At 46.3% G+C, this 15,907-nt stretch overlaps 1 protein-coding gene across 6 annotated transcripts in view; it reads left to right on the forward strand.

The window, feature by feature from the left end:
* The window catches only part of NECTIN1 (nectin cell adhesion molecule 1), a 107,744-nt gene extending 93,069 nt beyond the window's left edge, over positions 1-14,675 (forward strand). Inside the window, exons 9-11 of one of the 6 annotated variants that reach the window (XR_007506000.1) lie at positions 2,764-2,948; positions 4,868-4,912; positions 10,508-10,569. Coding sequence is in view for 5 of the 6 variants with exons in the window: in XM_049800189.1 (XP_049656146.1) it covers positions 4,868-4,912; positions 10,508-10,726 (264 nt within the window). In the remaining variant the exon portion in view is untranslated. Of the gene's footprint in view, positions 1-2,763; positions 2,949-4,867; positions 4,913-10,507 lie in introns of all 6 variants that reach the window. The other 5 variants (XM_049800191.1, XM_049800195.1, XM_049800189.1 and 2 more) reach the window with 5 other exon arrangements.
* The last annotated feature ends 1,232 nt before the right edge of the window (positions 14,676-15,907 follow it).

The following is a 15,907-nucleotide window of genomic DNA, read 5'->3' on the forward strand; positions in this document are numbered from 1 at the left end:
GAGGGGGAAATGGGAGAGGTGCCAGGAGAAAATAAAAGAGGCAGGTGGAGGAGGAATCCACAAAGAGGGTGTGCAGGTATGTGTGTGTGGATGTGTGCAGATGAGTGCTGGCAGGGGACCAGGGGAAGGGGAGAGGCTGGGGCATGTCTGCAGGGACAAGATACCTGCAGAAGGGAGCAGGGTTGGGCCCTGCGTTAGAGGCTACAAATGAATATGTATGTTTATGTGTTGCAAACTGTGGGAAAGATAACATGAAGCTGACAGCACAGAAATATACAGGGACAGTGTAGTGGACAATTAAGGGTACAGAAGTGAGCATAGGGGTGATGGGATTGCCTGCAGCATTTGTTTCTGAGCTCTTGTGTGGTTTATGTGAGGATATCTAAGCAGGAGTGAATGGGATGGAAAGGTGTGTTTCAGATAACACCTACAAAGGCTATACATGTCTGAGAGTGCCCGTACCCATGCGTGTCAGTGCGCAGAGTAACGTGTGTGGGTAGAAGCAGAGGTGTGCTCTGCATGCGTGTGGCAGTGCCTATGTGTGATGTAGAAGCTGTGTGTTTGTGTGTGAGAGAGGTGGAGGTACAAGTGCATGTAGGAGCAGAAGTATGATTAGTATATATGTCAGCAATACCCATTTGCACAGGTAGAAGAGAAAATTTTGTTGCTGCAGACAGCAAAATAATTCCTTTCGGTTTACAGGGCAATTACCAGGGTGCCGATGCTGATGATTTACACAGAGCGCTTGCATGTGGCAGTGCTAGACCTTGTATACAAGTCACATTATTGATATTGTAATAAATTCTACTCCAAACAAGCAGCAGGGAGCAGGAGCAAGCCCAAGAGTGGCAGAAAGCAGGGGAGCTCCGTGGAGAAAACACCTCCAGTGGGAAGGAAGTACTATTTTGTAGAGGAGTGACGCAAAGTAGACAGGACAGGAATGAGGAGGTAAAGACAGTCTGCCTTTCTCTGGGACTAGAGGAGGTACTGAGATACAAAGTTCAGGGGGAAAGAGTTCTGCAGAGCATAGGTTTGGGTTTGAGACTGGAGCTGGCATTACTAATTTTCTTAAATATCCATAGACACTCAGTCTGGGTCCAGACACGAAGCAGAGAGGCCATAGGACACACAGCTTTCATGCCAATAACTTGCCACTGCCACCTGGTCACCCCCCCGCCAAGGGCAGGACAGAGGGCAACCTCAAACCTCCTGGTCCTCCAGTGTCTAGCTTCGCTGAGCACCACAGGGGAACTGGACACTGGAAATGCCTCTGCAGCCATGTTTCCCTTTCCCTTCACCCCTGTGGCCGAGGGGCACCATCAGAGAGCCAAACCCTGCTACAGAACAGTGCAGCAGTCAGAGATAATTACTCACTGAATAACCCCTTCCAGCAACAGGCACTAAACCAGCTCATTACAGGGCTATAAACTTCTGAAAATGGCTCTGCCACAGCTGGTACATGGCTGAGGACACTTCCAAACAAAGAGAAGAGAAACATTTTCAAATTAAACACCTTTTGCATAATTGCCATGTGATGGAGTCATTTTGGAAAAGGGATAGAAATTGGAAAGCTCTTTCAGTTGGAAGAGACAACTCTCTCCTCTCAGAGAGGCTTAGCAGATGCTTGGCTAATGCTGACACAGAAAACAGGCCCAAAAGCAAGTACTAAAGAAACTCCACAGGGCAAGTAGCCAGGGTATCCCCTCATACCTTGGCTACTGACACCAGGGCTCCTCCTGGTGACTCATTTTCCCGACTGAGGAGTGAGGTTTCCATGCAATCCTGCCTTCCAGGGTTCTCTGACCATTATTATTTGCAAAGCATGAAAGACGTCTGGGTAGGAATGATCAGACAAATTGGATAATATTCCATTCATGCAGTTCTTGCTGATAAGCCCGCTTAGTAAGGGAATACCCATAAATATTTTCATGCCAAAGAAGGATGCTTTTAGCATCTATTAGATGTTATTACAATGACAAAATCATGCTGCATAGTTAATCTGCAGTAGCGTACTGTGCAGTCAGCCTGGTGTTAAAATGTAGCACTAAAGAACTCTGCAGCCCCCATGCTAGGGCAAAACAACAGTATTGGCTAAGCAGTGTCATTTGCCTGTGATAATGTGTCTGCTGCAAACCTGCCCTTGGAGCTATGGCTTTGAAGCCATTCTCTCCAGGCATCTCCTTCCCAATACCCCAAATTCAAGCCTTCCGCATGATTTTCACTCATGCCCCCAACCCTGCGTTTGCCTCCAGTGTGCTGCGATGAACCCCAAATTCCTGGGTCAGAACTGACAGGTCAGGTATCCAATAAGGCTTGAATTCACTGAACCACCCCTGGCTAAGGAAAATGCTGATCCCAGAGGGGCTGATGGGAAGAACAGGGCAGCAAGATGCTGCTGGGAGCAGCCCCAGTAAAAGGGGCAGATGGGGCAGTTGCTGGGAGTGCTGCCAACCCGGGCTGAGTCACTCAGCTCAGTGGTGGATATGGGGAGCAGTGCCATTGGGACCTGTGCTTTGATTTGGAATTTTACCTGACTGATTGTTCATTACCTCCCTCCCTCCCTCTTCTTAACTGTTTTTTCTCCCCCCCCCCCCCCCTTTCTTCTTTCTCCCTCCACCCTTCACACACTCCCTTCTCCTGTCTCATTCACTCACTCCCCCACCTTCTGCATGGTTCCTGTGTTCTCACTCCCCCCACCTCCCCACTTCAACCCCAATTCCTCCCTCCTGTGTCCCCACCGCCTTGCTGCTCTCTTCTCTCCAGAACTCTGGCAACAAGGACTGTGATGTCCACTATGCAGAGCTGGACACTTCCGCTCTGGCCTCGTCACCCAGTCCTCGGACCTCCATCCATGCTGGCGGAGACCTAGTCGAGTATGCAACCATCCAGCCCAACTTACGCTAGCGCATGTCACTCTAGGCCCTTTCCCCTCAGATTCTGGCCTCAAGGTACATGATCACACTCTGCCTTCCTCACTGCACCCCTCTGAAGTCAGTGCTCCCCCTCTGCATCTCCTCCCCTTCTTGTGGAGTGGCCCCTATGCATCCAGTCTGTCCTTCTCCCCACTCCCTCCACCTCCTGCATGCTGCCCACGATGGCTGCTCTCTTTGCTACCCTTAGTTCTGGGGGTGCTGACAGGAATGTCTCTGCCTTGTCTTGCCTTCTGTGCATGCTCTTTGCAGTGTTTTCCTTTGCTTTCTACAGTGAGGTGAGGCATGTGGGAGGGGGAAAGGGTTAATGGCTTTGTTTCAGAACAGGGGTCTGCCCCCTCTGCAGTCAGTGTGGCTGGAGACACAGGGAGAAATGAGGTGGGTTTGAAGGGTACAGCTCTTGGTGTGGGATTTGGTTTGGAGAATTTTTGTAAGGCTCGGCAGCATGAAGCAGAGCAGCAATACTAGGATGTGCAGAAGCTGAAGCCAAAAACCTCATGGAGATGTTAAGAGGGCCTTTCCAATCTACTCAGTACAAGAAGGGGAAGGAAAGAGAAGGGGACTGACAGAAAGAAAAAAAAAAAAAAAAAAAAAAAGAAGAGTTTTCGTGCATGGAAGCAACTATAGTTAAGATGAAGCATATGTGCATGTGTGAAAGAACAAGGTGGGAGAGTATGTGGGAGAACACAGGAACACATAAAGGTTCCTGCACCTGAAAGAGTCAGTGAATAAGAGACAGTCAGAGAGAGACCGCATATGCAAAAATAAAAGAGCTTGCCTTGCGTGAGGCTGGTGCAGACAGCATGTTTGAGAGAGACGGAGAAAGATTATTTTCTTTGGTGCTCTCCTTCTCAGATGAGAGACCAGACCTGACTGTTTCCCTGTCCTGATGTTTTTCTGACCACTTTAAGGGTCACCAAGCTCCTTTAAGCTCAGGGCCTGTGGTAGGGGCTGATTAGAACTCATCTTGCATTTAAACCTACAAGTGGTTCTGGACCATCTCTAGCTACCAGTGTCCCTTTGAAATGAAATGGTGTTTGCAGGAGAAAGAGGTGTCTTCAGCTCCTCTTATATTCCCTTACCCTATAATCATACCCTTTTCTCAGGTATTAAAGCCACCAGGTCCCTGTCTGAAAGGGAGGCAACTCTCCCTTCCCATCCCACAGGGTGACGCCAAGAGTCGTTGGCCAAGGAGATGCTGCTGGCAGCCCCCTCCTTGCCTGTAACTCTCCCTCAGTCTTGTGTATTCCCCCCAAGTTGTGGTGACTGCAGCTTCTGCCTTAGAATCATAGAATCATTTAGGTTGGAAAAGACCTTTAAGCCTTGCTCCTTCCCCTTTATTTTGCTGCCTTTTATACTGGAGGAAGGGGCTGTTGGTTTAATGGGGCTACAGGCCCACAGGGGTACTCAACAAAGAGGTGCAGAGAAGGGTGTGGAGACAGGGAAGAAAGCAAAGGGAGACATGAGGTGCTTTGCAGCTCACTGAATCCCTCCCAGGTCACCCAGGATAGATCAGAGGTGGCACACAGAGAAGCAGCAACCTGGGGATGGAGAGGGGTAGTTTGCAGAAGAAGATAAAGGACAAGGGCATTGGATCCTTGGGAAGGAGGGGAATAGCTCTTTGCAGGAGGATAAACAGGAGAAAAATGGCATTTTCAAAAAGTCCCACTGGACTGTCCCATTGATTAGTGCCTCCTTGAACATCTGTGCTAATAGGTGGGTGAAGGTGGAGCAGAAACACCGGGGTAGAAGGTGTGCAATGGGTTAGTTCAGTTTGCCTTTATCCCCATGGTCCCTGGTTTTCCTGTGTTGGAAGCAGCCCTGTAGTTCCCTTGCTGTAGCAAAAGCCTTCCTAGGTAAGTGTCTGCAGCAAGCCTGGCCCGGACCAGAATGGTAACCTCTCTCTCTTGCGGTGTCTCACCCACCCCTGCTCCCAGAATGAGGATCAAGGTCTTCGTAGACGTAACGAGCGAGAGTGGACAGTAAGTTTTGGATTGGTTTGGTTTTTCTTTTCTCCATTTGGTTGTGGGGTCTGTTTGTCACTGGAGAGAGAAGCTGATCAGCTCCCAGGCACCTGCCTGCCTGTCACCAACAGGCAGCAGCACTGCCAGCCTCTTGCACGCAGAGAGAGGATGAAAATGCCAACCTAGAGGAAGATGTGGTTGAAAGCAGCCACCATCCCTTATGCCTTCACCTCCAGTTCCCAACAGTTTCTTGGGCTGCACTGGAGGACACTCCTCCTGCTACAAACAAGGCAAGCACTCCCTAATCCATCTTGGGAGGTCTTGCCTTCTCCTCCCTGGGGTGGGGGATTTTATTGTGAGCAAAAGGACAGTAATCCTCCAAATCCAAATTTGGAAATCCTCCCAGTTTCTCTGAAGTAAAAATAAAGCCAGTCATACGGTGCTTTGAAGGTGTAATCTCACCACCACAAATTCTCCCTTCTAAGAGACACCACAGATCAGGACAATTTTTTTTTAAAATGCTTTTTTAATTATTTCCTCCCCCTTCACATCCCCACACTCCTGCTCTCCGTTTTGTTTGGGAATTTCTCATCCCTGTTACAGCAAGAATAGATCAAAATCATGAGACTTGCACCAAGATCCCAGAAAATTAGTGACCAGGGTTCAAGTTCCCAGCTCTGCTTTCTGCATGTCCCTGTAAAACAATTACACCTGCACCAGTTACAGATTTGGTGCAGACTAAGCTGGGGGTGTTGGAGAACCATCAAATGTAGCAGCCTTGACTCAGTTCCCAGTTGCCACATTTCCTTCCTCTCAACACCAAGGTTGCCTGAATACCCCCTCAGGTCAATAGCCCCATTTCCAGTTTTGAGGAGAAATACAGCAAAGAACTAAGGCGTCTCCTTATTAGTTTCCCATTTGTAAATGAGGATAACAGCCCTGCCCTGAGTCCAAAAGGGTAGAGAGAAAGACTCAGGAGGGAAACAGCAAGGAGGGCAATGTTTAAGATTATTGATGGTCTAAGATGCTATAGGAATGCAGAACAGGTACGTACTATAGACAGCAAGAGTTAAAAGCATGCTATAAGAAGGAATGCAACTTTATGAGCAAGTTTTCTGCATAAGTAATACTTGCATGTGTCTGTGGGTGCATCGATCATCATAGGTGTTTGCCCTGTATTTCAGAAATTTCAGTGTTCCTCATGCTCAAGCTTTTCTTTTTCTGAACCCAGGGGCAAGTCCCTCTGTCCCACTTGCCCTCAGTTTTGTCCTCACAGCATTCCACCACTCCTAAGAGCAAGCTCAGGACCACTGGTATCTGCTCATGCCTGATACGTTAATGTTTGATCTTTACTCAGGACAGTGATTATTCTGGGAGCTCCCTCATAGATAAGCTGTCAAACAGAGCAGGAGCATGCCAGAAGATACCTAAAGTTGCAGCCATACTTGGAGGATGAAAAGCAGCCCAAAAACGCTGAGTAGGGAGTTTAAAAACAGGGAGGAGAAGATGTGAGGCTCCCAAGACCATGATTAAATGCTTCTTATTTTTGGTTCCTGTTATATTTTCTATCTTCCAACACCTACATCCTCTCCACTGACTGGTCTGCAGTATGACAACAGTCTTCTGTTGCTGTCACTCAACAAAATTACTTCTTACTGTCCATGAGCCTGTGTTGCATCCCAAAATTCAAAACCAACTGATGGAGAGGGTCAGGGTAGTGGCAGCCCAAAGTCTGAATAGTTTTGAACAGCAGGGACTTTTACCGGCCAGGGAAGAGGTTAACACATCTGTTAAGTGCATGAATGTGCACTGTGTTTGCTTTCAGTTTGGTCAAGCAGAGAAAACCAACCTACTTGTGTTTGTGAGCCATGCTGCAAGACTGAAGATAAGTTTAAGCTGCATGAGAGGTTATTAATTGGTTCTTGAGCTTTTGAGCAGTAGCAGAAACCACAGTCCTCCATAGCGGTATCTGTCCAACTCTCATGTAAGAGAGTCTTCAGATTTTCCAGAGACTATAGCAGAGAAATCCTAAGGACCCTGAGACGGAGTTTTTCACTTTTAGACCAGTAAGAACTCATTATTTCAGGGTGATTAGAAGTATAGGATATGGTCAGATTGGAGGCAAAGCTGCCTGCAGCACACCTAGTTTTACCAAAGAGATGATCTGCAAATAGAAGAAAAGCTGGAGACAGGTGTATAGGGGATGGAGAAGGGTTGAGGGGAAGTCATGGCAGAAATGAAAGCTCTCTAATTCAATCAAATACAGGCTGTTTAAAGGTAATCTGCCAGGCTGTCTGAAACAGATAGATTGCTGACATCCCCTTTAATCAAGCTCTTGAAAATAAAAGTGAGAGGGGAGGATGTAACCCAGATAATGAAGAATTGCATGGAGTCATGCTGGAAACAAAGGCAAGTGGGAGAAGTCAGGTGGGGGAAAGTGGCAGAATTGTGTGCCAGTTCAATTTAATTAGTTCATTATCCCTAATTTAATTTCAAAGTTTGTTAAAGATAAATTAGATTTGGGAAAAGTCACAATGGGACTGGGGAAGGAAGTCAAAGGGCACTGGCTGCTAAATATGTTAAAAAACATCAGGCTGATCTTGTTCTCTTCCCTTTTGCTACTTGGAAATGAGATCAGGGAACAAAGCCAGAGCAATGTGACTCCTGGCTTCACATACTGAAGAAAGGTGAAAGGAGACAGGGAAGTCTCTTCCTTTGACCCTGATGCTGGCATTCTCCTGCTGCCCTGCTCTGGCCCCACTCCCACCTGTGAGAAGTGAGCACTTCCCAGAAAGAAGAGAAGAACTTGTTCATACTCACCTGGCCAAATAGAAGTGCTGACAAACTCACACTTATTTTCTCTAGCTCTACTTCATGGATGCTTGTTTCATGCCCACATTAACTGATAGATAAACAGAAAGAAATATGCTTTGCTGACCCAGTATATTGTCAATAGGCAGCCCATAAAATAGTATCCCATGACCCTTTCTCCTTCTTTCAGTGTTAGATGCTAACACCCAGCTCAATTTACATAAGATGTCTACTATGTTAACTGAGAATCTCTTTCCTATTAGACCTTTCTGTCTATTAGGCGTTTTGAGGGCACATATTAATATGAAGTCCTATACTTTTCCATTGCATGCTCAAAAAGCATATAAACCTACCCTCTCATTTAATTGATAATAGATTGCTAGTCTTGCTAAGAGACCTTCTTGCCTACTACATCTTACTAAATTTCAATCATTGAGATATCTTCCCTGTCAGGTTAGCTTTATCCAGAAAGTTGAGCTATCAATTAATGACTTACCTTTATAAAGCAGGAGGAGAGCACGGCTAATACTTTTTCCCCCCTTGCAAGTGTGGAAAGGAGTTCTGTTTTGTTTGAGATTTCTTGAGAGTAGATTATACAGGGAGGGAACCTGTGCACATTCTGTGCTGGCTAACACTCTCCCTAGCTGTTAGCCCTTCTTTATCCCTTTTTATCAGCTGGTGCAATCAGAAGAATAGCAAACAGTTGCTCTTTGTTCCCTGCTTCCCTTATGGTACGGATCCCTGTTTATGCTATAGAATTTATATGAAGATAACTGTTTCCAGGCTTAAAGTATGTGTTGCCACAGCCTGCCTAGTTTTCCAGCCACAGAGTTGTGTGTGGTACAGTGTAAATCTTGAACTCTGTAGAGGCCTAAACTTTCCAGGTAAATATAGCTCCCACCTGGGGATGGGAGTGCTGTGAGTCAGAGCTGCCTAAAGCAGCTAGGAGGAGATTGTAGGGGTTAAGATAGAGTTAGTGAAGTTTCCTCATGTCCCCTGGTTTGGGTTCTTCCAGTCAAACAGCTACAATGCTGCATAGCACCTCTCCACCTTTTCACTTTGCAATTAAATGCCAGAAGTGGACGAAAACCTCATGAGGTAGCTGTGGGAATGGCCCACCTGAATTTCAGGTACCAGTGAAGCAATTCTAAATAGAAGGTGCCTAGACCCTACTATTCTTTGCTATCTGGCCAGTCAAGATCACTGACTTTTAAAAGCTTGAGCAGTGGGATATACAGTTTTGCCAAGGAAAGGGAAATGAAAATCAAATTGACCTTAGTATTGCTGCTGTTTTCCTGGTGCTAAGACAAACGTTCCATCCTCTAGCACCCTTTGTTGCTCTTAGCAAGACTGTTCCTGAAATTGCCTTAAGACGGTGCAGCCCTTCAACTTGCTTGTTACCTCTTCTAGCAGTCTGAACCATCAATAAATTATTGTCGACACTTTGTTTTCTATATGATTTTTTTAAGCGTCCTGGTGAAATATTTATCCAGGAGCTGGCAGCAGATGAGCAGAGTAGATTGTTCTGTTCCTTCAGGCATTTTCTCCTGAGGATCAAATCCTTGTCCTTTCCACTAAACCGACTGTTTCTGGTATTTTGAAAGAGAACAAGGAAGGACTCAAGGGCAAGTTACTTGCTTCAACCAGCCCCAGTTCAAACCACAGGCATAGAAGGTGATTGCCAGTGCATTCGCTCTCTCTTAGAGAAGAGATTAGCCCATGAATGGGGGTTGACTTTAAAGACCAAAAGCACGGTCCTCGCTAGATGTCCCTCCTGCTTGGGTCATCTTGCGGGGCTTCAAACTGGAGGAAAGAGCTTGTGTGCAGGGAGGAATCCTTCCCATCTGCTGCCACCCTCTGGGGAGCCAGAGTCCTGGGCTGTGGGAAAGCTCTGCACTCCTCTGAGCTTGCACAGCCGTGCCCCGCAGGAGCACCAGGAGAGCGGGGGGGGGTGTGGATCTCTGTTTTCTTGTTGCTGCTGTTTGCGTGGAGCTTTGTGGGAGAAAAAAGGTCTCTGCGATTTTTGCACTCGAACAAGCAGTGTTTCTTCAGTATTGCTTGCCACACCTCTGCAAAATTATCTCAATAGAAATCAAAGCACTTTGGACTCCGAGGGGTTTTCATTCAATTCGGCACTTAAAGAGGAAGAATCAGATTTTGCAAAGCATCCATGAGAATACACTCCATCAGAGGGAAGATCGTGGGACCACAGAGCAGTCTCAATCTTGCGAGTGCTTTATATTCTCTGTAGTTGATTTGACTTACAAAACTGGCCCCAAGGCTTTCAGTGGAACTGCTCGCATAGGTAAAGCTTAGCACATGCACTTCTATCTACTAGGTAAACATTAGACACAATAACCTATTTTGCCTCCAAAGTCCCTGGTCAGACACATGTGCCCTTTAAATAATAGAGCATGAGCCTGGGTTAGATTAATGATGCATACAAGCATTGCTTTTTCAAAACTCAGGTGTGGAAGAGTTAGGAAGATTGAAAATAAACTGTCCTTTCTTGGCCAGCTGCTTATTTTATCCAGAGAGGCAGAGCATTTACAAGCAAGGGGCAAACCATGCGAAATCTATACATATTCATCAACAATACGGGTATTTCAGGAAATGAGACAAAAATTTTGAAATGTGAGGATTTATCACCTGGGTTTCTACTTTTCTGTAGCAGTAAGGAGAACTATATAATTTTCCATCCTACCTGTTATATGTATGTCTCAGCAAGGAACTGAAGAGTTGTACATTTTATGGCCAATGATCCCAGAGTTTTCACCCATTGACTTTTGTCTCTACTTACAGAACTTTGGAAAGTGTCACTCAGAGATATCGAATGCGAGTGATTACCTGACCCGCTGTTACTCACATGAAGATCGATATCTGGAGAAGATCCCTCATGTCTATACCCCCTTGTCAGACCTCCCACGAGATCTTTATCCTCATCATTCTGACATCTCCTTCTGCTGCCCACCTCCCGGTTCCCGGGCTCCTTACATCTGTCCTAAGGAACAGTATGTTTAAAGTGTCAACACAGCAAAATGAAGAAGCTAATGTTTTTCACTTCTCCTGACCCTGTCGCTCAAGAACCAAGGCCTTTTAGATCCCCCCTTTGCCATTGCTTATTTTATTTATTGATTTTTAAATTTTGGTGCAATTGTAATTGACATGATTAGGTTAAGTATCTGCCTGGCTTGCTAATGCTCAAGGGAACACTCTGCCTTTGCCCACGTCTCATTCAGTACTTGCATCTTTCTTTTCTCATCCTGGCCCTCCTGTATCAAGCTGGCTATCTGTGTGCATGCATATGTGGGTGACGGCTGCCCTGTGTTGGATGGGATGTGCCCAACCTGATTAAATGTCCGTAGGTTCCCTTGTGTCAATCTCTACACTGTTTGCACCAGACTAGCTGGGTGTGGATTCTTCACCACCCTTGTTACAGCTTGTGTGAAGTTTTACAGCACAGCCAGTGCTCAAATCTGAGGCTGTAGTGGGGGTTTTATTCCCTTCTTTGGAGAAATTTGTTTGCCCCTTGGCAGGGGGGATAGGAAATCCCTGTTGTAAAGAGCTAAACAGCCAAGATTGCAGAACCAAATAATAAGATGCTTATAATGAAAGATGCTCAAAACCAACCCAAGAATCAAGGAAAGGGTTTGGTTTAGGGGTTTAGTTTCTGTCCTTTTTCCCCCCTGCTCCCACTCCCAGTCTTTTGGATTGACTCTTTTAAATCCAGATGGTATGGGGACATATTTTGAAGCCAACACATTTGGAGAAAGCATCCTTTAAATAACCATCTTATAACCTGAAACCCAGAGGGGAAAAAAATTAGAAAGGAAAACATTCTCTCTAATTTTCCTTTTCAAAGCCTAACATGACCCCCCACTAGCTTTCCCCCCCTCTCTTCCTTGCATCTGTTGATTGGAATTTTAAAATGAACTCAGGCAGCATATAAAGAATAAATCATTACTTCAGGTAATCTTTTTGCTCTTAATGAAGGATAAAAGCCAATAGAGGAATCTGGCCTTTTAACTTTTTTTAAAGCATCTTAGTTTTGGGACTACAAATTTTTTGATATTGGAATGTGTGTGGGTGTGTAAATCCAAACGTGTACATTCCTGTGACCACAAAGTGTTTTAGAGAAGGGAATTTATTTCCACATCACATTTGTGTTCACTTGTATTAGAGGAAAAATAAATATAGATATACACTTAAATGTATATAAAAGCAAAGAAGAGGAAGAGGAGAAAGAGGAATGAACATCCTGTATAAGAGCTTGGTTTCAAGGATAACTTTCATCTGTTTCACCCAGGTATGGCATAGAAGAGATGACGGCTGGGACAGTTCTGAACAAGGGGATATGCCTTCCTGGCGAATGGGCATTTACTTTCCTTTGTCTCGGGTTGGGTGTTTGGCATTCTGCAGACATTGCACACTTAACATCACTCAGGAAACCACGAGGATGTTTGAGCAAAGTGCATGTGGGAGGGAGAGATGGGGACCACACCATTATCTTGCTGCCCGGATACCAAACAACGTTTCAGTGTGACTTGTACAAATCAGAAGTGAAGCTACCATCAAGATGAAAGCCTCCCTGTAGGAGGAGGTATGAATACTGCATTGGATGCTACCAGCCCAGCTCCTGCCATGCCACACAGACTAAGGCACCATTTTATTTTTGTATATCTGAATTTAAACAGCTATAGTTGTTCTATGCACTTTCTGTGTTCCCATCACCTAGACTAGCCTCAAGACTCACCCTGCTTGTCCCTCTTCCTCCACAGAGAAGCACATCTGTGTTCACACTACCTCGTGGATTCCCTGCAGGCTAATAAATAGATCTGTATATAAGAGAGAAGTTTATACTTCAGTTAGTTAAGCAATATAGCACTGTGTGAGGATGATGCCACATGCATGGATCCCCCTGGGCCCTTGCACGGCATACAACACACCCTTGTAGAACCAACTCTTCCCACCCCTCTTCCCCTGCTTCTCCAGTACATGTTGCCACTTCATGCTTTGTGGAGACACCACGGTAGCTGGTCACAAGGACAAGATTTTGTCTCTGTGGTGGGAAATCGCTGCGCAATGTGGGGAGGTGGTTTCCTGCTGGGAAGTGGTTTCCCACTAGATTGACAGGTTGTTTATCAGCTAGGTGACCTGGCTCTGCTTGGCTGGGTGTGGTGTGGATAAAAGGGCACCGATGCATTTCTTGGCCAAGCTGAAATGGCCAGTATCTCTAACAGGCATAGCAGCTATCATATGTGCTAGAGCATGGAGTGCTCTCATTCCCAGAGGATCAAGGGACTATACAGATGTAGCCTTAGAGCATTAAACACAACTTTTCCGATGCCATCCTTTTGGTCTTGACTGATGGAACCCTTTTTGGAGTCATTTGGATTCACATTTCTTCTGCCAGTCTCCAAAGAACTCAGCCAGTCATTTCCTTACAAAAACGGACTCAAGTGCTATGTGTCTTGATGCAGATAATTTTTTTCTCTCTCTTGTTTTCTTCTCAACATACCTTGGGGTACTTTCTGGTTACCACAGAGCTGGAAACTGGGTGTGCTCTGAACTGAAGCCACAGCCAACACATTCACCCCAGCAAGGGAACCATGCTTTGGAGTCTGCCAAATCTGCCTTTGGGTCACTCTGTTTGGAAAGGTGATCAGGTGCTGGAGAACCCAGGGGTCTCTGAGATCCTGGAATCAACCCAGCATCACTTACCATGGAGGAAAAGCAAGCAAAAGTCTGGTACACGCTTCCTTATTTGCATGCCTGTAATAGCAGGATGCTGCCTGCACAGTGGCAATTAAAGTAAATTTGATTTGGAGCCTTCACCTGATGCAGTTTCAGACAGATCTAAGAATTTAAATAAGTGGAATACGGTCAGGTCTTCAGATACATAAGGAAACAAGCTAGACAAAATGGTTGTTTGCCAGAGGAGGCAGAGAACATGTTGCAGGTGGTTTTCTCTGCTGCCCGTGGCTGGAGGGATGATGCTTTGATGAGGAAGGGGAAGGCAGAGATACAGACTGCAGCATTACAGAGAAACTCTAGTTGCCTTGTGCAGCTTTGCAATTGAGCCACAGAAGACTGCCACAAAGGGTTTTACTGTGCTTTTCAGCAAAGGGAAAGGATTTTCAATCCTCCTTAGAAAGGGAAAAAGCAAGAAAAGCCTAAATTCAAAGCAGTAGTTCAACTTAGGCCAGCACATATACTAAGCTTAGCAATGCCTTGGTTCTGTTTGCCTCTTAACAGTCTCTCTTCTCTTTAAAAACTGGCTTGGTCTCAAAAAAATAGCAGAAGAGAGTCTCCACACACCACCAAATTCCCTTGTACCCTAGGAAGAGGAGCAAAACCCCCGAAGAAAAACCCTGAAGAAAGAGATAGGGAGGTTCAAGTCCATTTTTTCGGTTTTACAAAGCTGCATTTAGAAATGGTTCTGATCCAGGGCTCTTATTCCTCCCTCCCCTTCTGTACAGTTGCACGATGTTTGCATAATGGCTATTTCCAAACTTTGCTGCACCTGTTGCCACGGGCGTAACACTAGCTTTGCTTCATGATAAGGCTACCCATGTCTGCAGTGACCTCACAGGTGCAGAAATCCTGCTGCAGCAATGCTAATGAGAGGTGTTTCCCTCCTGCCATGGTGCAAAATGATTTTAAAAGATCCCTTCTCTGGGAACAGAGCTATCCAGTAACATTGTTGGGGGTAGATTGCTGAACGAGTTGAACAGGAAACTGGTCGATGGTGATCATGTGTCCAGTGGGCTAGCAGTATATGGGAGGAACTGGTGTTTTATTTCTGTCTCTTACTGGTGTGAGACATGAAGCCATTCTTCCTGTTACTGGGGTGAAATGTTGTAATTTCTGTTCCATATGTTGGTGGCACTGACACAAGAGCTCTTGCAGATGGAAAAGACTGATCACAGAACTTAAATAAAAGTGAACTGAAGAGTTATAACAACTTCTCTCCTAGCTGTGAAACTTGTGTGAGGTGCTTGATCTCTTCCTTTCTCCCAGTGCTGACTGCTTCCTGAGTTGTTCACTACATCTATCACCCCTTGCACATTCAGACCCAAAATGTACATATGTGCACATGCACTCCTGCTTTTGCACTGAGCCCCAGGAGTTACTGGCTAAATTCTGCCTGCTTGCAAACGCTGTCCTCAGGACTAGATAAACCCTCCTTTCATGTTGCATCCTTCCCTGTCTGCAGCAGTGATGGGGACATGAGACTTAAACAGAGGAGCAGTGTTCAGGTGACCTGCAAGGCAATGCCTGGTGTGCTTTACTACTACAGCTCTGCCCTCAGAGCAACACAGATGTAGTTATGATGCCCAAGTGTTCTATGAGAGATGCCTCTTTCAGTTAATTCATTTTACATTTTAGCTTTCTGGGAAGCGTCCTCCCAGTTTCCCTGTGCAAGTGGGTGGAACAGATTCAGAGCCACAAACAGCCAGCCCTCTGGGCCAGCAGCTATTTAGGGAAGGTATAGGTGAAGTCATCCCCAGGGGCCCCCTCCTCTCTAGCCCACTCCTCTTGCCAGCACCTTGATTTCCTTCTGCAGGCAAGCAGCACTTCTTGTTCCATATCCAGGTATACACTGAATGTTTTAAGGCAACAAATGCATTGCACCCGCTTTTGCTGCAAGGGACTGCTTGACAGCCCCTGCTGCTCTCTGGTGCACTGCATGGGAGCTGTCAGAGAGGGATGGGAAGCTCAGAGACCCCTCCTCTGCCCCATCCATAATGCAGGGGAAAGGAGACTACTCCATCTCTGCTCCTGCTTAATTACATGCTCCGCTAGCACCCATGAATCACGGCGCAGTGAGCGGGCAAACATTGGTGTCCCGGATATTTCCTCACCAGCAGCACATGGCGATCAAACGTACCTCGGTCAGGGGCAAAACCGGGCCCTGCACCAGCTGGCAGGAAGCACTCCCTGGTTGATCGGGATTAGCAATAGCTGCATTCATACGAGAAACAGGCGACAGAATAAACCCCCATCTTTATAGGGGGTCCTCTGCTTAAAAAAGAGTGAAGCAAGCGGTCCAGTGAGAAGGCTGGGGGCAAGCATGGGAAAGCACTCCTGCCTGTGGGGATTTCCTCTGCGGCCCCATGGCTGTGTACCATGCCCCGGGGACAAGTGACCACGGTGCTGGTAGCACAGCCCCAGCCCAGCCGCACACCTCCACAGCCCCAG

This window comes from Accipiter gentilis, chromosome 5 (genome assembly GCF_929443795.1).
Source record: "Accipiter gentilis chromosome 5, bAccGen1.1, whole genome shotgun sequence".
NCBI lineage: Eukaryota > Metazoa > Chordata > Aves > Accipitriformes > Accipitridae > Astur > Astur gentilis.